Below are 19,018 nucleotides of genomic sequence, written 5' to 3'. Positions count from 1 at the left end.
GTTGAACAAGATAACACTTATTAAGCCCAAGACACAGTCACGAACCCACATATATTATTCGGGTAATCAATCTCCTGTTAAGCCCAATTAAGGTTTTTAATGGGCTCTAATGGGCCGACTTGGAAAGCTCATGAAGCGATAGGGACCGTGTCTAATCTCATCTTCTTCACTCTGCTCGTTATCTTCTTCCTTTTACCTGTTGGACGAAATTCCTGAGCTCAGCTTCACTTTACTCGTTCAGCGACAATGGCGTCGATTTCGAACCTCGCCGCTTCTCTCTCTTCACTTTCGTTCTCCTCCCAAGTTTCTCAGAGACCTAACACCATTTCCTTTCCCCGCGCGAATTCGGTGTTCGCGTTACCGGCGAAATCCGACCGCCGCTCTTCCCTATCTATAACCGCCACGGTAGCTGCTCCACCGGAGGAGGAGGAGATAATTGAGCTGAAGAAATACGTCAAATCAAGGCTTCCCGGAGGATTTGCTGCTCAGAAGATTATTGGCACTGGACGGCGTAAGTGCGCAATTGCTAGAGTTGTGCTTCAGGAAGGCACTGGGAAGGTTATCATAAACTATCGTGATGCCAAGGTTAATTTATCAATCTGTGCTCTTAATAATTTCTAATTCCATTATCTCTTGTGCTTGATGTGTTAGCTTAGGCCTTGATTTTTGGGGTCTGAATTGACTACTCATATAAAGGGTTTATGTTCTTGAGAGAATAATATTTGAACTTGGGATTGGTATTTCAACAGCAAAAGCTATGAAAGCAGTCCATTTTGCCTGAAACCTGCAAAAGACTTGACATTTATACAAAGCGTATAATCGATTCAAGCATTTAGTAGTAGCAATTGCAGCATCTTGTAGGAGAGAAAGTCTTGACCTTTATGAATACATTCTCTCTTATGGTAACAAGATGCATTACTCTTGTGATCAAGCTTTATCTGTATGCAGTTCTGTGTGACCTGGGAGTTGTATCAGCACGTTATAGATTTAAGTTGAAACTGGAAGAACTGTCTGAACATATAGTTCTCGTGGTGATTTCTAGGCTGTTTAGACTTAGGATAAGGGGCTGAAAAAATGATAGCAAGGTGAGATTATGATACAGTTTGGGAGTTTTGATAAGCTGTTTTGTGAATGTGAAAATCCATACGCATATCGCTGATGATCATCATTGTAAACCTTTTCAGGAGTACCTTCAGGGAAATCCACTATGGCTTCAGTATGTTAAAGTCCCACTAGTGACTTTAGGGTATGAGAACAGCTACGACATATTTGTGAAAGCCCATGGAGGCGGTCTCTCAGGTCAAGCTCAAGCTATTACCCTGGGAGTCGCACGTGCACTCCTCAAGGTAAGTGCAGACCACAGATCGCCTTTGAAGAAGGAAGGTTTGCTCACTAGAGATGCGAGAGTGGTTGAAAGAAAGAAGGCCGGGCTCAAGAAGGCGCGTAAAGCACCACAATTCTCCAAGCGTTAAGAGGTTTTATATCATTGGATCAACTCTTCAAGTAGACTCTTCTGCCTCCATTCTTTTTTTTTAAACTCTTCTTGTCTATTATGTGTGTTTTGTTCCATGCTAATGTTTATGTGTAGACGAACCAATACAATCTCTGTTTCGTTTGAATGGAACGCCAAGTTGGTATGCTTTTGAAACAAATGCACTTATGAATTGTGATCAAACAAATGCACTTGTGAATCGTTTATCAGTTGGACTTCAGGTGAAAGTGAAAATTTTGCTTCTTTCAAAAGCTGTTCAAGGATAGTGGATTAGCAGCATTACCTGAACACACTTGTATCACTCACTTTGTGTATCTAATTCCTTTGATATTGATGTAGTAATGTTGCTTTTGTTCGACGAATCAGGAATCGACACGTGTGAGATAGTAATGTTTGTGCGCATAAAATAGGCTGGTTTAGCTGAGAATGGTGATGCGAAAATGGAATGTTAGGTATGAGAGAGCTTACCCACTTTGACTCTTTCCATGCATTTTCTCTTGCTCCCCTCTTTCCTGCTTCCTCTGTTTTCTATTATTCCATTTCCATCACTTAAAAAACAAAACAAAAAACCTGAACTCTTGGGTTGGATTCCAAACCAACATAAACCAATAGTCTAATATTACAACTTGGTTTTGATACAATATGTATACTACTAGTAACTAATTAGAGCTACTTGATGTGTGTAATGTTTCGATCAGTAGGAAAAACAAATCACGTGTATCCTATCAAGCTTTTGATTACATACACAAGTCAAAAGAAGACATTAATTGTATGAACTTAATGAATGTGAGGGGTCTATAATATTTATTAGTCAGCTTTAACGTATCAAATCCATGACTTTTATCAATGTTTTGTCTTTCTGAATCTACTACTATCATCAGCGGACCACTTGATGATCTTCCTATTTATGAACACTACTAGTAAAAGTCACGTCTAAATACGTACTTTATACGTGTATTTCTGAACATTAGTCTAAGAAATTATGACAGTAATAATAAATGTTAGAAAAACAGTGGCTGCTTTGCCATATCGCTATCCCAACTCTGTAACACTACTTCACTGCCACAAAAACAAAATAAAATAATGATTTTCCAAGTGTCCTTCCTTCGATTAAACCGAGGTCACCAAATCTGTATGCACTTGTGCAAAAAAACATTGTAATGGAATCATATTGAATCAGCGTTACTGTATATATATATATTTTTATTATATCATTAATTCAACATAAATTACGATTTCCTGTGAAATTGCTGTTTTCAATTTTTGTGATTTGTTCTTGTAAACTACTAAATAGCAAGCTATTAAAAGAAAATAAGTTAGCAAGATTTTTTATTTAGTTTTGAAAAGTGGGGCAATTTTTTCTTGTTTTTTGATAAGATGTCATCAACTTTAACAAAAATAGATAAAAAGGTTGTAGTATATATTTTTAGTTACAAAAAGTTATTACTAATTTCTTTTGAGATTCAGAATAAAAAATAAAATAAAAATAATTTCTGGTCATCGATAATTTTGAGATTTGAAGTGTCGATTGGTATTTGTATAGTGTTGTGTTGTATCTCTCTCTCTCTCTCTCTCTATCTGTTGTGTCTGTTTGTTTGAGAGGAGGATATTTGGCGTCTCCACGCACGATTTTACGCATCGAAGCTCTCTGCACGCTTCCTGAAAGAGAGAGAGAAGAGAGAAGAGAGAGATCGCAGATCGATTCCTCTTAAATCTCTCGTGAATCCCATTTTGGCTTTGTCTCTCTGCTAGATTCTCTCTTCACCCATTTCTCGCTTTCTCCTTTGTTCTCTCATCTGGGTTCTTCTCAAGCCTCTTCCTTTTGCCATGGTGGGTGCGTCTTCCTCCTACGCATCTCCGTTATGTACCTGGTTTGTTGCAGCTTGCATGTCCGTCTCTCACGGCGGTGGAGATACCCGTCAGGCTGTTGCTCTTCAATCTGCTGGGCGGAGTCGGCGAAGGAGGCAGCTTAGCAAATGCTCCTCCGCTTCTGGATCCGCTAGCATTCAGGCTCTCGTCACTTCTTGTTTGGATTTTGGTCCCTGTACTCACTACAACAACAACAACAACAATGCATTGTCTTCTCTCTTTGGATCGAATAGTGTTTCTTTGAATCGAAACCAGAGGAGACTGAATCGTGCAGCTAGCTCTGGTATAACATTTATCTCCTTTTTGATTTTTGTCTTCCAATCTGGGGTTTTTATGCGGCCAGCTTTAGTTTTTCTTCGAGTTTCTCGTTTTTATGTCACTTAGTTCGATGTTGCTATGGGTTTAAGTTATTGGGAAAGCAGCTCGCATGTGAAAGTTTGAATTTTTATTGTGATTCCATGTATTTTTAAGGACATTTTGTGAGGTTAGGCTTTAGATGAGGAATGAGTATACAGAGCATTGAAAGCTGAACAAATGGCGGTGAACTTATATATTAATTTTGAAATTGCGTGTGATTCTTATGTTTACCATGACATTGAGATGTGGTTTGTGGATAGTAGCTGATTTTAGTTAATCTACCATCAACTGTTATGTCTTTGTGGGTTTTAGGTGGAGCCATGGCAGTGATGGAGATGGAGAAGGAAGCCATGGTTAACAAGAAACCACCTACGGAGCAGCGTCGTGTTGTAGTGACAGGCATGGGAGTTGAAACATCATTGGGTCATGACCCTCATACCTTTTATGAGAATTTGCTACAAGGCAATAGTGGTATTAGCCAGATTGAGAATTTTGATTGTTCTGAATTTCCTACGGTAAGCATTATTATATCAGGATCTCTTGGAAGCTTTACGGTGTGCGGAATTTCTACGTTTGCTTACTTGAATATTTTTCCTTGTTTTACCTTTGTCAAGCGAATTGCGGGTGAGATCAAAAGCTTCTCGACTGAAGGATGGGTTGCTCCAAAACTTTCTAAAAGGATGGACAAGTTCATGCTCTATCTTCTCACAGCTGGCAAGAAAGCTTTGGCTGATGGTGGGGTAACTGATGATGTAATGGCAGAGTTTGACAAAACCAAATGTGGAGTTTTGATTGGCTCGGCAATGGGAGGAATGAAGGTACTTTCTCGATCCCGGGCTTGATCGTATAGAAAGTATGAAAACACTTTCAATCTAAGGTTTTTGTTCAGTATCTCCACCTGATTGTTCCTTCATATTAACCATGCTTTCACTAACAAAAAAGTCACATGAATATTGAATCTAAAGATTAGGAAGTCTGTTGTTAATCGTTGCATTTCTGATACAGGTCTTTTATGACGCTATTGAAGCTCTGAGAATCTCTTACAAGAAGATGAATCCCTTTTGTGTACCTTTTGCGACAACAAACATGGGTTCTGCTATGCTTGCTATGGATCTGGTCTGATAAAATTTGAATGTTATGTAATATGATATGGATGACCACCAGCAAATTCACACTGACTTTTTTTTTTGGGCAATAAACCAGGGATGGATGGGGCCAAACTATTCTATTTCAACTGCTTGTGCCACAAGCAACTTTTGCATTCTGAATTCAGCAAACCACATTATTAAAGGTGAAGCTGTAAGTATCCTCCATCCACTTGGAAATTCGACAGTTTGGTAGACTTCCTCTGCTTCTACTTATAGACTATCTGTCTTTCCACTAAACTTTTCAGGATGTAATGCTCTGTGGTGGCTCAGATGCAGTTATTATTCCAATAGGTGCTAACTCGTTCTCTTATATTACATTATTCCCTCTATTCTTGAAATTTAAGCTACATGAAATCTTATCGTTGTGTACCAATGCAGGGTTGGGAGGTTTTGTTGCATGCCGGGCTCTTTCACAAAGGAATAATGATCCAACAAAAGCTTCACGTCCTTGGGATACCGTAAGTTTTAACAATTTCTTGTCTTGTCTTCTTTTCCTTTTGGTACTTGCATGTTTTAAAAGGAAGTACATGTTAAAATCATTGAATGGTTTTGTTTTAATCTTGGTGGATGCTAGAAACACTGTATCGAGTTTTTGCCAACAGGAATTTCCCTTGCATGTCTGTAATGTTGTAGGAAAGATAGTGTGAGGAAACGTGTGTATTATGTTTCAAAGTTCTTCTTGTTTTGTTAACCTGGTCTTGGTTGCATAACAGAATCGAGATGGTTTCGTGATGGGAGAGGGAGCTGGAGTTCTACTTTTGGAAGAACTCGAGCATGCTAAGGTATATAACTTATTCGTTCTTTTTGTCATTCCTTGTTTCCCATTGTTAAATCACAAAAGAAACTTATATCCAAGGTTTTTTTTTTAATGCTTGGTATGGAACGAGTTGTGAGAACATAAGTATCCTGCTTTTCTTTCAGAAAAGAGGAGCAACTATCTACGCAGAGTTCCTCGGTGGGAGTTTCACATGTGATGCGTATCACATGACTGAGCCTCACCCTGATGGTAGTTTCATTTTCCCCTAATTCATAGAATAGTCAACTACAAAATTTAAATCTCTCTTTTCTATAAATATTTTGTCATTATCCCATTTTTCTTATATCCGCAGGGGCTGGTGTCATTCTCTGTATCGAGAGAGCGTTAGCTAGTGCTGGGGTTTCCAAGGAACAGATAAATTACATAAATGCACATGCAACCTCAACACACGCTGGAGATATCAAGGAGTACCAAGCCCTTGCTCACTGTTTTGGCCAAAATCCTGAGGTAGCTTCACTTCTCTGTTACGAAACTCCAAAGTGTTGTGTGCTTTTCCTTACTTGATCTTTCACGATGTGGCAGCTTAAGGTAAATTCCACAAAGTCTATGATTGGACACTTGCTGGGAGCTGCTGGGGCCGTGGAAGCTGTTGCAACCGTGCAGGTAACTCATTTGATATTCGAGACTCAGTGTATCTACAAGGAAGGAAATGTTGATGAAACCAAGTTTTAGAATAGAGCGAAATTATGTGCAATCTTCGCATTTTTAATGTTAATGTTCTGTTGTTATCTACAGGCAATAAGGACCGGATGGGTTCATCCAAATATCAACCTCGAGAATCCAGACAGTGGAGTGGTATGTTAGTTTCGTATGAGTTCAATACCTACACAAAGACCTTTAATGTTCGTAAATAAACAAAAAAAAAAACTCTTGGGAGATTTAATAATCTTCCTGTAAAATGAATCTGGAGCAGGATACAAAGCTGCTGGTGGGTCCTAAGAAGGAGAGATTGGACATTAAAGCAGCCTTGTCAAATTCTTTCGGGTTTGGTGGTCATAACTCCAGCATCATTTTTGCTCCTTACAAGTGAAAGCGAAAGCCGTTGCTTGTACTCCAAACCTGATTGTATAACTTGCTGTAAGGTAAACATTACATCCATTGTACGTTGATGCATCATCTGATTTTTAGAGGATTCAAAGGACAGTTTACTCTTTTGACCTTAACATATCTATCACTGCTTTGACAATAATGAATTGAAGTTTGTTTTAGTTCCCTTTGAAGTATTGTCGGTCCAGAAATGCATTCAATGAATTGGGATGGACTAAGATTTATGATATTTTGTACTGTCATGAAGCTGAGTGTTTAAATTATGTGCAGTGTTTACAAGAAGTTTCCCATGTTATGCTAGTGTTACGTCGCGGGAATCAACAGAGTTTGTTCAACTACCAAGAGCTAAGCTAAGTTTCTTAGGATCAAGATCTGATGAGCCAAAGACTTGGACAGAAGCTAAACGTTCCAGAGATATCAGAGTTTGGATTCGCCATTAAAAAATCTGTTTCTTGTGATACCCTCTTATTGGAAATCTTTGTAGTCTTTTTCATTTCTATTGTTTAACATAAAATCTGAAAAATGCCAAATCAATTCTAAGTTTAAAATTTAGTCACTCTTGACTGTTATGCCTTTGTTTATTACATATATAGAAAAACTAAATTATCTTTTGAAAAAAAAAAGTCTCTCCAAGGGCCAAAATTTCCCACTGTCATATGCAAGCTTTTCTTCTGTTAAATATGTGCGAGAAAGCAGACACAAGAAGAGGAATCATCAGCTGTGAAAACCAAAATCAAGTCTCCAAAAATGGCTTAAAGGGAGTTAATCAGCCTGTATAAGAGAACCATAAAGAGATAAAGTTTCTACAGTAAAAACAATGTGGACTAACTATTCCTCAAATATCTTAAGCTTTATGTTCTATTCTTCTTGTGACATCTCTCTTGCACTTTTGTGACCACCCCACTTGCCTTTTTCTTTTTGGTTGATACTCCCTAAATAGTACTCTCTCTGTTCCTAGATATTTGATGTTCTAGAGTATTAATTTGTTCCATAAAGTTTGATTTTTTAGATTTTTGTTTTATTTTTAATTGATTAAAATTAATATATCGTAAACTTCAAGACGTAATGATTAACTATTTTCTAATACTATTGGTTTAAAGTTATTAAAAAATGTTTAATATAAAAAAGTAATTGACAAATAATTAAACAATGATTGTTTCTTAATATATGTGAAAACTCTAGAACATCAATCTTTAAGGAACAGAGGGAGTAAATAATATCAATACTTTGACGTCTTTATGCGCTCTTGGTTCTTCTTGTGACCCCTGTTATACATGCACTTCGGATTTTGTTTTTTTTTTCTTGGATCTCTTTGTGATTTATAAAACCATCCATATATTTACTTATTTCTCACGAGCCACCCTATGAACCTTACGTTATCTCGATGTATTCATAGTTTCTCATCATTAAAGTAATAAAAAAATAGAAAAAAAGGAGTGAGAGAGAAAAACGTTTCTCTCCATAGAAACTCTGAGATACCGTGACAACTTCATTTTGTCAGATGTATTAATTTTATTGGTCAAATTTAATTAATTATGTAAAATTTATTTAAATAATAAAATCAAAATAAAAATAATATAATTTTTTCATCAGATATCCATTTTTAGATTTTTATCGATGAGAATGCTCTAAGGTGTATAATGAGTTAGCAAATACAATCTTCTAAGTCAATATAATAAGTTAGACGTTAAAAAAGAAAATCATACTCCCTCCGTTTTATAATATAAGTCGTTTTAGAGAAAAAAATTTATTTCACAATATAAGTCGTTTTCAAATTTCTATGCAAATTATATATTACTTTAATATTTTATAATTATTTGTATTATACCGTTTCTTTTATGATTGGTTTAACTTTTTAAAAGTAAATCTTCTTAATCTGCGGGGTTAAAGCTAAAACAACTTATAATATGAAATCTTTATTTGTTTGTACCTCCTACTCCTAACATACGCATGGTAAAATTAAAAAATACTCCCTCTGTTCTTAAAACAATGATGTTTTAGTTTTACACACAAATTAAGAAAAAGTAATTTTTATATTTTTAATTATTATTTTGTTAGTTTAATAATATTAGTTTTACTTTCCTTCTTTTACTATTGGTCACAAACAAAAATAATATTAATGTTTTGTAAAAACATCAATCTTGGTGGAACAAGTAAAAAACCCAAAACATCAAATAACTAAGAATAGAGGGAGTAGTACAGTATAAAAAGACAGAATAGGATCAACGGCTATAGTCCGTAGGAGAACACAGTTGCTTTATAAGCCGCGTAACAGGGGATCACTCGCCATTGTGCGACACCAACAAGAAAAATTCTCTCAAATGTGTGCAGTTAAGTTCGACACGTGTAAGGTCACGATTTGTAGAGGAGACGTGCTCTTCCCGCTTCTTGTAATTATTTTATTACTGTCATAAATAAAATACTAAAAATTCAATAAAAAGGAAAATACAAAACGTGGATCAAATTGCATTGGTGGAGCTTTAGTTACAACTTACAACAGTATGTAAGATCCACACCGTGTTCCCTCTATCTAACGCCGTTAATCGTTTCCTTTCCGTAAATCACGCCGTTAATCCTTTTAGTGCTAAAATATCACGTCGTTCTATGAGATTAAAATAGTAGACTAATTAATAGTGCTAAAACATTTACATAAACTAATTACAAGTAATGCTAAGAGATTCATCTTAAAAAAAAAAAAAACGATATAGAACCCAACTAATTGAAAGACACATTTGAACACTAATTTGTTTGAATGAATTAATTTTAGGATTTTTATGTTTACATGGAGATATGTTATTAAATATTTTATGTTTCCTTCTTATAAGGGTAAAATGGTAAAACAGAGGAGTAAAGAGGGTGAAATGGTGATTTCAAGTCTGAAGCGTGGATTGGACGTGGGTGACGGTGGTGATCTGAAACACTGGTATGCCGTTAAAACATTACATTAAAACACGTGTTTTAAATGTCTCTATTTTATGAATACTATAGCCTAGTAGTATAATTTACTATTTTTGATATCTGCAACCATCGAAAAAAAAGTAATAAAGAGGACCCCCATTTCTTCCTCGTGACAAACGCACTTGGCAGTTTTTTATAAAGATTCCGAGAAAATTAAACAACTCAGGAAGGAAGATTCTTTTGCTTCGATTTTCAATTTCGATGTCGAGTTCTGCCGAGTTTTGGGACTTGTCTGTTCGGAAGCCGAGCTTTTCACAGACATGTAGTCGATTAAGTCGTTATCTGAAGGAGAAGGGTAGTTTTGGAGATCTGACCTTAGGGATGACATGCAAGCCTGACCTCAATGGTAAGCAACCTTTAGATCTGTTCTCTTTCGATTCTGGAAATTTTTTTATTTTCTTTTTCCGAATTACGAATTAAGAATCGATTACTTGTTGCCTGGAAATTGAATCGTAGATGAGAATTCGATGAAGAGCGAAATATTTGGAATCAATTTCTATATACGTTTTGTGTATGAATATGTGGAGTTGCTTCTGTGTTTGGTTTTAAACATAATCCTCTGAAGCCTACTTTAGTCTTGAAGTAGAAACTATTATTGATTTTGTTTTGAAGTTGTTTGATAGATTGGAGAATTATAATCTTTTACTTTTGGATCCCTTTTGCAGGAGGTGTTGCTGTTTCACGTCAGCCTACAATGATGAATCTGTTCCCTTGTGAAGCTTCAGGAATGGATTCTTCTGCTGCTCAAGACATTAAACCGAAGAATGTGTTTCCCAGACAATCAAGCTTTTCTTCTTCTTCTTGCTCCTCTGGGGCCAAAGAAGATGTCCACATGATCAAAGAGACTAAGTATGTGTTTATATGTATATAGTGAAAAGAATCGTCTGATATACTAAGGCTATGTTTCATCAGTTTGACTCATTTTTGTGTGATTTTGAACAGATCTGTGAAGCCAGAGTCTCAATCTGCTCCGTTGACCATATTCTACGCTGGTCGAGTTATGGTCTTTGATGATTTTTCTGCTGAGAAAGCCAAACAAGTTATTGATTTGGCTAACAAAGGAAGTTCCAAAGGTTTCACAGCTGAAGTGAACAATAGCCAGAGTGCTTATTCTCAACACTTGGCCAAGACTCAAAAAGAGATTGCTTCTAGCCCGAATCCAGTATATAGTCCTGCGAAAACCGCAGCACAAGAGTCAATCCAGCCCAACCCGGCCTCTTTAGCCTGCGGTAATTGATCTCAGCCTCTTTTGTTTGGTTCAACCATCTCTGAGCTTGGCTTATTAGTCATATTTCTCTAACTTGCTCTCTTTTTTGATTTGCAGAACTCCCGATTGCCAGAAGAGCTTCGCTTCATCGATTCCTAGAGAAGAGGAAGGATAGGTAAGCAATTCTTGTGAACACGTCTTATCTTGTTATTCCATAATTCGTTGTTAAGAGAAATTCTCAATATCCTATATGTAACCTTTAACAGGATCACATCAAAGGCACCATACCAAATAGACGGTTCAGCTGAAGCGTCTTCAAAGCCTAACCCAGCTTGGCTCAGTTCGCGGTAAACTTCGAGCATGTCCGACCCAGAAGGCACAACTTGAGAGACCTTCTCGTAAGAAGCTGCTCCTCTGTTCATTTTTTCTATAGATTAATTTCACCCCTAGTAGTTTTGTTTGTTTAACTCCCGGAAAACTCATTATATTTGTATCAAAGTAATATTTTACAGCGTTCAATGTTTGCTTCTGGGGTTTTAAGTTTAAGCCATAGTGTATAACCCTTTCCTCTGCTGATCTCAACATTTGCTTGCAACTTTTGTAAGAAACATCACTTGTGTTTTTGTGTTGATGGCCATTAAATATTAAAGCGTTCAATGTTTGCTTCTGGGGTTTAAGTTTGGATTAATGATAAATCATTCATCTATTAGTATTAGCAATTAAGTTTCGTAGATTAAAATGTTTGAACAAACTAAAGTATTTTGATTGAAAAAAAATACAAGCCAATTACGATTTTTTCAAAAAACTAGTTCTAACTTCATAAAATGTCCCAAGTCCATACAAAATAAACTTCATAAAATATCCAGTAAGGTAGTGGATTCGATCAGACCAGGCTTGGTAGGCCACGAGAATTCTGACCCACTATAGCTTTTTTTGTTCGGTCTTGAACAATGATCCAACTAACAAAACGTAAATTCGGTCCAAAGACTGGTCCGAAATTTGTTATGACTTATGACTAGCTCAAAGAACCTAAGATCCAATTATATCCGATTTGGAAAAATCTGATTTTTTCAGCATTATAAACAAATCTCCAAGACTACGTAATTTGGATCGGACACATTCGGTCCCGGACTTCATCTAATCAAAGTTGTTCAAAATGGTAGGGACTATAGGTTTTACCAAAATATCATTGTTTTCTTAGTTGAGAGAAAGATCTTTTATTAATTTCTGACAACGGGCCCGAATACAACAAGTTGCATATTTAAGGGCCCACGTGCATGCATTGCATTTTTTTTTTTTTTTTTTTTTTTTGCATACATTGCACTTAAGACTCATAATTGTGTTTCTTTCAAGTCTTAAATTTATTAAAACGTTATTTTTTATTTATTTTTAACGTTATTTTAGTTTCTTCAATAAATGATTTTCCTATTTTTAACGTTATTTTAATTTTTAGGGACATTTCGTTAGTCGACCGGCGTTTGTATTTCAACTGAGTTTTTAATAAAATTCAGATGACAAAAAAAAAAAAGTTTCTTCAGTAAATCATAGTACGCGTTCTCTAATATTTTTTCAAAGATAATTTGAGTTGTAATCATGAATTGAAACCGAACCGCGTAATAGCAACACATTACATTTTTAAACGTAGTTGTAATTTTGAAACCTCTATAATTATCTTGATTGGTAACGTTTTCTTTAATATAACCCAGAAGCAAACCCATGGGAATTTGTATTTTTGACCAAAGAGTGTATAAAAAACATTCAATCAATTGTCTAGCCACAAAGTTATAGACATGTGTGTCATGCGCAATCTTACATTTTCATTTGATTCAATATTTTGGATACATCATACATGAATTGAGAAGTTGGCAATGGCATATATACATACTTGTTCCACAAAATTATTTATAGCATTTTTATTGGTTTATGTGATTCCGAGGAAAAGCCATAAACATTACTCGGTATTAAAAGTTAACAAAAAGCAAACTTCTATACAATGTGCTTTAAACCTAACCAAAAATTTCACTTTTTTTTGTTCTTTTCTAATTTTTTTTCTTCTATTAAGGTAAAATGGAATGATGATCACTTTTTTTTTTTTTTTAAATATACTTCTCTTCGAATTATTGTGAATTGTGATGATCCTAAAATACGAATATCCCGGCAGATAACGTCTGTCCGGCGGCGCAAGGAGAGGTCGAAACGTCGACGTTCCTTGAAACTTGCGTCTTACATTGCTCTTTTCGTTCGTCATTCATTATTTGCACTGATCTGCATTCAGCACTACAAAATCCCATCTCTCCTCTGCACACAATCCAAGAAAGATATATCAGTTTCTAGAAAAAAAACACACAAATAAATTTGAATATTTGGGGATGTAAAATCATGAATTTGTCTCGAATTTAACAAAGACCCAAGAAACACGTTCCTTTTAATAATGAATGGAATGCGATGAAACTTACTTGTACATGTATATGTCTTTGCCTTGAAGTTTCTTCTTACACAAGCAACATGAACTCAGAAACTCAGTCGGATCCCCAAAACTCTGTCTTTTAATAACCGGTGGTTCATCGGCGATAACCATCGGTTTATGCACTCTCCGATAATCATTTTCACACAATTTAAACCCGTCGTCGTTGTAATACACTTTAGTCGGTCCGTTTGGGCTCGTGACATAAGTGTATTCCTCCTCATCCGACAGATCAATCTCGGGACACCGGAACCTCCCGGAGTAGCGAACCGGATCGTGCCGGTTAATCCCGTTGCTAGTTTCCTCCAACGCAGCAACGATACCCAAACCGACACCACCAGAACCGAACCGCTTCGAGTTAACCGGTGAGGGGAAGTTCAAATCCAAGGGACTTCTCGGACTCGCCGTGTACTCCTCCGGTTTAATGGCAGCAGATCTGCTTCTTGGAACCAACATCTCAGACAGTTTACGGATCATTAGATGAGGTCTCTTGCTTAGAATCATAATCAAGAAGACAAGAATTAAAAACTGTTCTTGATATAAAAAGAAGAAGAATTAAACTGTTCTTGATAATAAAAAGGAAAGAATTAAACTGTTCTTGATTATGAAAGAAAAAACTGAAAAAGAATTAGAGAAAAATAAAGAAAGAGCAAAGGAAGAAGGCAAGGTTATAGGAGGAAAGAATCTGATAGAAGAAGAAGGAGATGGAGAGAGGTAGAGAGACTTTAGAGTTTAGCCCACTGATTTTATTTCTCAAGTTTGGAATTTTGTGTGCTATGATTAATGATTGAAGTTTATAGAACGGCCCACCATTTATTTTATCACCATTATTGTTTTTGTATTTGTTTATCTTGTTTGGTTAATTTTATCGACATCATATATACACAATTATTGATATGAGCAGGCTCAGGTATTATTTTATTTTTTATTTTTTATTTTTTTATGTAATGATTCTTTTTTTTATTTTTATTATTCATTGGAGTGTGGTAGGACCGCAGGGACCCATTGTTTATCATCAAGATTCAAATGTCTTTTTCTGATATTTGTTTTATATTATTAGGAATCCAAGACTTCCTCTAAGAAAAATATTCTGTGATGTACCTAATACACTATTTTTAAGTTTTATGTAATTTAATTGTGTAATATTTAATTCACTGTATATTATATTAATAGACCAATTCATCTATACTTGAAATGTGGATTGTTTTCTACTATTTATTAGCACCTAGATTATTAATAGTTAGCTAGTGGTTTTTTTTTTTTTTTTGGTCTCAAATGAAATAGTGGTTTCACTTTTTTGAAAGTGATTGTTTTTTTTTTTTATTTAAGCCGAAAATCAGGTGGCAATTTGAAAATGATTGGAATCTTATCCACCCCAATTTTTTTTTGTTCGATTAATGATATTTTTTCTGATATTTTTCTCGACTCAATTTTATTTTCTTTGAAGACCGTTTCTCTTCCTTGATTTCCAATCCTATTTTCTTGACTTATTGATGTTGATCTTTGTATTTGTCATCAAGAATATCCAAATGCTGGGAAGATATTTTATCATTTCATCTCATTTAAAGAAAACCCCTTGTATTTAATTAGGCTAAAAGGGAACATGTACTTAACATGAGAATTCATTTAAAACAATGGGCTGAACAAAATGATTATAGCTCAAGGCCCAACTATAAGATTCTGGGCCGAATAATATAATCTCCCAAAACTCTACGGGATTTCACATCGAACTAGAAAGGGACATAAACATATATTTATTACTAACAAAAGAAAATTGAAAAAATATAGGAATGAATGATTGGTATGATCCAGAAGAAATTCGGATCCGAAACTAAAGAAGTTCCCGGGTCATTGGAGCTCCGTGTTACAAAAATCTCCAGGTTACTCCATGACTCCAAGGAAAACCTCAATTCGCTAAAAAATTAAAAAAAATTGTTTGGGAATTCAAAAATCCCAAAGAAGCAAAGATTCATCTAATAGACTCTCTCCTCCGTAATCTTCGATGGGTAAAATCTCTGTAAATCGATCGTCGGAGAAGTCATCAAACCCGAAATCCATCGGAAGCAAATCGTAAAACGAAAGATCATAATCCACCGTCGATGTAGCTACAGATGCAGAGGTAGAAGGAGACTCTGGTCGGGTCTCGGATCCGGGTACTAAACCCGATTCTTCTTCTCCTTCTCCCTTGACAACAACAACACTGTCTTGGGTTATGTTGGCGAATCGAGCAGCCGCTTCCTGAATCTCCGGAGGTGTCAACGACCTTCCTCCGGAGATAGACGGTGGATTATCTGGGAAATTGAAATTAGCGTCTCCGCCGCGGAGACAAAATTGAGCGGCGTCGAAAGCACGCGCCGCCTTCTCGGGAGTGTCGTAAGAGCCTAACCAGATACGTTCTCTGCTATGTGGAAGTCTGATCTCCGATACCCATTTTCCCCATTTCCTCTTCCTCACTCCTTTGTACTTTGACTGCATCGCCGTGTTTCTCGTCTTCTCCTCTTCCTTGATCGCTTGCTTCACCATTGGAAAAGAAACCCGGTTTGGTTCGGTTTGGTTGAATTGGATTCTGTTCCGGTTCAAGATTTCTTAACGCGAGTTTCAGTTGTATAGTTAATTCTGTTATAATCTGGTTGATTTCGAATTTGCGGCTGTGTGGATTTATATATGAAGAGTGGAAGTGACAAGTGAGGAAGAAGATCAGCGCTGACTGGCGCGTGAAGAAGGGACACGTGGCGGATTGTATGGAGTGGGTAACGCGGGAATAGTGAGACTGTTCTGCTTTGTCGTGTTCCTTGTTTTCCACGTGATTTAATTTCCTCTCTTTTGTCTTTTTGCGTTATATCTGAATGATATGTTTAGGCACGTTTGTTTTTAAAAACTGAAATTTTCGTCGCGACTTCTGTTTCTAGAATTTAAAGACACTTTCTTCTTCTTCTTTTGTATTGTAGAGACTATTGAGCGTTGAATCGGACACGCATATAATTTTTTTTTATTTTTTCACAAACACATGTATTGTTTGTTTAAGTTGCATTATAAATGTTTGTATCATCGTCTACTAGGCTCATTTCTGTTCATGACGTTTTTTTTATGCGGGTTTCTAACTAAGAAGTCTATATATCGGTTGATTCAGAGACAAACAGAGTTATTGCAAATTTGCAATTGTGCAAGGAGTTCATGAAGAAGCAAGCATAAGACTCACTGTTTTGAAGAAGAAATCGAGTCTATTGATCCTAACGCGAGATTCGTAGTCTCGTAGAAGAAGAAAGGGGGAACCAAGGAAGAAGTTTTTTTTTTTACTTAAAAAACACTCTTTGGAGCAGCAGCTATCTCTTTTTGTTGAAGCATTTTGCTTTCCTAATAAGAAAAAAATAACTTATTTTTGCGCCACTTTTCAGGATGGAGCAATAATTGAATTGAAGGCCACTACTAACTTTCTATATACTTTGCTAGAGATAACCACTACTTAAGATCGATAAGGGGCAAATACTCGAAATTTTGGGATATACGTTATAACCCACTCGAAAAATATATGTACATATTTTTCCATGTAATATACTAGTTGGGTAACAGATCGAGGACGGAGAACTGAGGAAGACTTTTCTTCCAAAAACATCATGTAACTTCACTTCTTTTGTTATAGAACTCTTTTATTAATAACTTCTTTTGTATGAGGTTTTTGTTATATCTGTTTTGATTACTAACTAGTTAACTACAATATGCAATCTTTAGTTCAAAGTAATATAGCAAAGACTAGTAAGGCAATAATTGATGGAGTATGAACTAAATAAGTCTATGATTTTAAAAGTGGTAGTTCCAATAAGGGAATGCTTTATATGAAACAAGATACAATGTTTTTGCTTTGAGGAGCAGTGACTCCTTCCCGGAGAGCAAATTGACATGCCGGTGACTACTCTTTTGATCCTGGTCTGTTTGATATTTTCCTCAAATAAAATCAAGAGTCCATTAAAACCTTTAATCACTTGGTTTTGCAGGTCTTCTTCTACATTGATCCTGAGTTAGAGACTGATCCAAGAATGGACGGAATCAACAACTTGAAAGTGTCTTACACTTTCCTTCAAAGTTGTCGTAGGAAATTATTACAGAGCCGGTCAACAATAACAACCTTGTTCCAGTGGAGCTATTGTGTCTAGTTTGTTCAATTTGTTGTATACATATTTTTTAGTTTCGAATTTAGTGAGAGCCGAATTTTGATCCAAACTTGAAAAGCCATAGTAAACAAGATATAATAAAGAAAAAAACCATCATATTATATAGGAAAAGGAAAAACATAAACATAAAAATAAAAAAAAACACCAAAACGAAAACGTGAAGGAGGACGCATTATCAAATTAGCTAATCCAAAAACCAAAAAGAAACGAATGCTGCTTAGTGATGGGGCTGTGGTCTGAAGTTCTGTAACCACTTGATTAGGCGATCCAAAGGTGACATGTTCATCTTCTCAGGAACAACTTTGGGTAGTGGTTGCACAACGACTCGAAGCTTAAGCCCAGCCTCACAATTAACAGTCTTTGAGCTTATGAAATAGTGGATTCCTGGTTTTGTGAGCCTAATGAGATCTTGTCCTTGATTGTGCACGGAAACAGGAGAAGTCGGGTCGCAAGCTTTGAACTTAAGATCACCGCTGATTTCTAAGACGTCGTCGACTTCGTAGTCATAGTAGAAAAGAAGACTATCTCCCACATGAAATTGTTTTCCCTCGCTCCACTTGTAATAGAAGTCAGCCACTTCAGGAACCCTCCATTCATTGGAATCACCAACCTTGTAGATGTTTCCAAAAGGAAGGATCTTCCTTGGTGGTGGTGGAGGAATCAGACGTGATGGATCATGGACGACAAGAACGTTGAGTCTCTGTCCGTATACGCATTGAATATGATTTGAGGTGATGAAATAGTGATAACCTGGTTCCTTAAGAGTCACGACATCATTCCCTGTGTTGTAGACGGCTTTCGGAGAAGTAGAGTCGCAATATTGGTATTCCAAAGCGCCGGAGACTTGAGCGACGTTTGCGGTCCTATTCGAAAATGAGTGAATCACCAACGTGGAATTCCTTATCCTTGAGCCAATCGTGATAGGTGTCGGCCTTCGGCTTCCAGCCTTCAGAGTCTCCAACTTTGTAGGTTTTCGCTGAGGAACAACATCCCATTAGAACGGTGAAGCTCATCATCATGAGCACGAAGGAGAAGATTCTTGTTGTTGTGGTCGCCATTATCGATGGAAAGATCACAAAGATAATCGAAGAAGAAATGTTGAGGAATATAATAAGTCGATGAGTTATTTGAGTAGTGATGAGGAAAAAAGAGACTATTCTAACTCTGAAATTCAGCGTTGGAAAATATATGTTTATTTCCTTTTCCAATTTTGAGTCACCTCTTATCCTGCAAAAAAATCAAAATAGTGACGTTTAAAGATCTCTAATCCTTTTCTAATTAACCTTGCGTATGGTTTTTAGTTTTTTTTTTTTTGTCTAATTTCATAAAAAAATTATACATATTGTTTGTTGATAATGATAATTTGATTTCTATTTTACTTTTTGGAACTAAAAACACCTCTTATCTAATTACTGGATTAGAACGAACCCGTTTATTACACGAGTTAACCAATATATGTTTATCTTTTACAAATTTTGTAAAATTTGTTG

The 19,018-nt window shown here is 36.1% G+C and overlaps 7 protein-coding genes across 7 annotated transcripts; 4 read left to right on the top strand and 3 right to left on the bottom strand.

Annotated features, from left to right (window-relative positions):
- Nucleotides 1-149: 149 nt before the first annotated feature.
- On the top strand, nucleotides 150-1,679 carry LOC9325066 (30S ribosomal protein S9, chloroplastic). Its single transcript, XM_002888957.2, has 2 exons — nucleotides 150-585; nucleotides 1,185-1,679. The coding sequence occupies exons 1-2, from the start codon at nucleotides 247-249 to the stop codon at nucleotides 1,470-1,472; spliced, it is 627 nt and encodes a 208-aa protein (XP_002889003.1). The 5' UTR covers nucleotides 150-246; the 3' UTR covers nucleotides 1,473-1,679.
- A 1,200-nt stretch (nucleotides 1,680-2,879) lies between these two features.
- LOC9325065 (3-oxoacyl-[acyl-carrier-protein] synthase II, chloroplastic) lies at nucleotides 2,880-7,288 on the top strand. Its single transcript, XM_021035146.1, has 14 exons — nucleotides 2,880-3,644; nucleotides 4,031-4,233; nucleotides 4,333-4,536; nucleotides 4,724-4,834; nucleotides 4,922-5,017; nucleotides 5,112-5,157; nucleotides 5,245-5,324; nucleotides 5,580-5,648; nucleotides 5,788-5,872; nucleotides 5,976-6,130; nucleotides 6,206-6,286; nucleotides 6,419-6,478; nucleotides 6,597-6,765; nucleotides 7,001-7,288. The coding sequence occupies exons 1-13, from the start codon at nucleotides 3,320-3,322 to the stop codon at nucleotides 6,711-6,713; spliced, it is 1,632 nt and encodes a 543-aa protein (XP_020890805.1). The 5' UTR covers nucleotides 2,880-3,319; the 3' UTR covers nucleotides 6,714-6,765; nucleotides 7,001-7,288.
- Nucleotides 7,289-9,793: 2,505 nt separating this feature from the next.
- LOC9323632 (protein TIFY 10B) lies at nucleotides 9,794-11,557 on the top strand. The gene is made up of 5 exons (XM_021035776.1): nucleotides 9,794-10,034; nucleotides 10,354-10,537; nucleotides 10,631-10,917; nucleotides 11,013-11,070; nucleotides 11,162-11,557. Exons 1-5 carry the CDS (start codon nucleotides 9,890-9,892, stop codon nucleotides 11,244-11,246), a joined length of 759 nt encoding a protein of 252 aa, XP_020891435.1. The 5' UTR covers nucleotides 9,794-9,889; the 3' UTR covers nucleotides 11,247-11,557.
- A 1,135-nt stretch (nucleotides 11,558-12,692) lies between these two features.
- Nucleotides 12,693-13,964, bottom strand: LOC9323631. The gene is made up of 2 exons (XM_002887521.2): nucleotides 13,352-13,964; nucleotides 12,693-13,193 (listed from the first exon to the last, which is right to left on the bottom strand). Exons 1-2 carry the CDS (start codon nucleotides 13,861-13,863, stop codon nucleotides 13,034-13,036), a joined length of 672 nt encoding a protein of 223 aa, XP_002887567.1. The 5' UTR covers nucleotides 13,864-13,964; the 3' UTR covers nucleotides 12,693-13,033.
- Nucleotides 13,965-14,965: 1,001 nt separating this feature from the next.
- On the bottom strand, nucleotides 14,966-16,256 carry LOC9323630 (ethylene-responsive transcription factor ERF018). The gene has a single exon (XM_021035435.1). The coding sequence runs from the start codon at nucleotides 15,880-15,882 to the stop codon at nucleotides 15,304-15,306; it is 579 nt and encodes a 192-aa protein (XP_020891094.1). The 5' UTR covers nucleotides 15,883-16,256; the 3' UTR covers nucleotides 14,966-15,303.
- On the top strand, nucleotides 16,023-16,276 carry LOC110224222 (the record flags this gene model as incomplete). The annotated part of the gene is given in 1 exon segment (XM_021010095.1): nucleotides 16,023-16,276. A coding segment is annotated over 1 exon segment (102 nt), but the record flags the coding sequence as incomplete, so codon positions are not given.
- A 1,469-nt stretch (nucleotides 16,277-17,745) lies between these two features.
- On the bottom strand, nucleotides 17,746-18,593 carry LOC9325064. Its single transcript, XM_021010094.1, is given in 2 exon segments — nucleotides 17,746-18,385; nucleotides 18,387-18,593. Coding segments are annotated over 2 exon segments (840 nt in total). The 5' UTR covers nucleotides 18,587-18,593.
- Nucleotides 18,594-19,018: the final 425 nt, after the last annotated feature.

This window comes from Arabidopsis lyrata (genome assembly GCF_000004255.2).
Source record: "Arabidopsis lyrata subsp. lyrata unplaced genomic scaffold ARALYscaffold_2, whole genome shotgun sequence".
In the NCBI taxonomy this organism is placed as follows: Eukaryota; Viridiplantae; Streptophyta; class Magnoliopsida; order Brassicales; family Brassicaceae; genus Arabidopsis; species Arabidopsis lyrata.
This window is presented reverse-complemented; position numbering and strand designations above follow the sequence as displayed.

Bases quoted from the DNA above. Each gene is read 5' to 3' on its own strand.
- LOC9325066 (XM_002888957.2), top strand. From the start codon at position 247: ATGGCGTCGATTTCGAACCTCGCCGCTTCTCTCTCTTCACTTTCGTTC. The intron at 586-1,184 runs GTTAATTTATCA...AAACCTTTTCAG, and splicing joins TAAACTATCGTGATGCCAAG to GAGTACCTTCAGGGAAATCC.
- LOC9325065 (XM_021035146.1), top strand. From the start codon at position 3,320: ATGGTGGGTGCGTCTTCCTCCTACGCATCTCCGTTATGTACCTGGTTT. The intron at 4,537-4,723 runs GTACTTTCTCGA...TTTCTGATACAG, and splicing joins CGGCAATGGGAGGAATGAAG to GTCTTTTATGACGCTATTGA. The intron at 5,158-5,244 runs GTGCTAACTCGT...GTACCAATGCAG, and splicing joins TGCAGTTATTATTCCAATAG to GGTTGGGAGGTTTTGTTGCA.
- LOC9323632 (XM_021035776.1), top strand. From the start codon at position 9,890: ATGTCGAGTTCTGCCGAGTTTTGGGACTTGTCTGTTCGGAAGCCGAGC. The intron at 10,035-10,353 runs GTAAGCAACCTT...TCCCTTTTGCAG, and splicing joins ATGCAAGCCTGACCTCAATG to GAGGTGTTGCTGTTTCACGT. The intron at 10,538-10,630 runs GTATGTGTTTAT...GATTTTGAACAG, and splicing joins CACATGATCAAAGAGACTAA to ATCTGTGAAGCCAGAGTCTC.
- LOC9323631 (XM_002887521.2), bottom strand. From the start codon at position 13,863: ATGATTCTAAGCAAGAGACCTCATCTAATGATCCGTAAACTGTCTGAG. The intron at 13,194-13,351 runs GTAAGTTTCATC...GATTGTGTGCAG, and splicing joins AAAGACATATACATGTACAA to AGGAGAGATGGGATTTTGTA.
- LOC9323630 (XM_021035435.1), bottom strand. From the start codon at position 15,882: ATGGTGAAGCAAGCGATCAAGGAAGAGGAGAAGACGAGAAACACGGCG.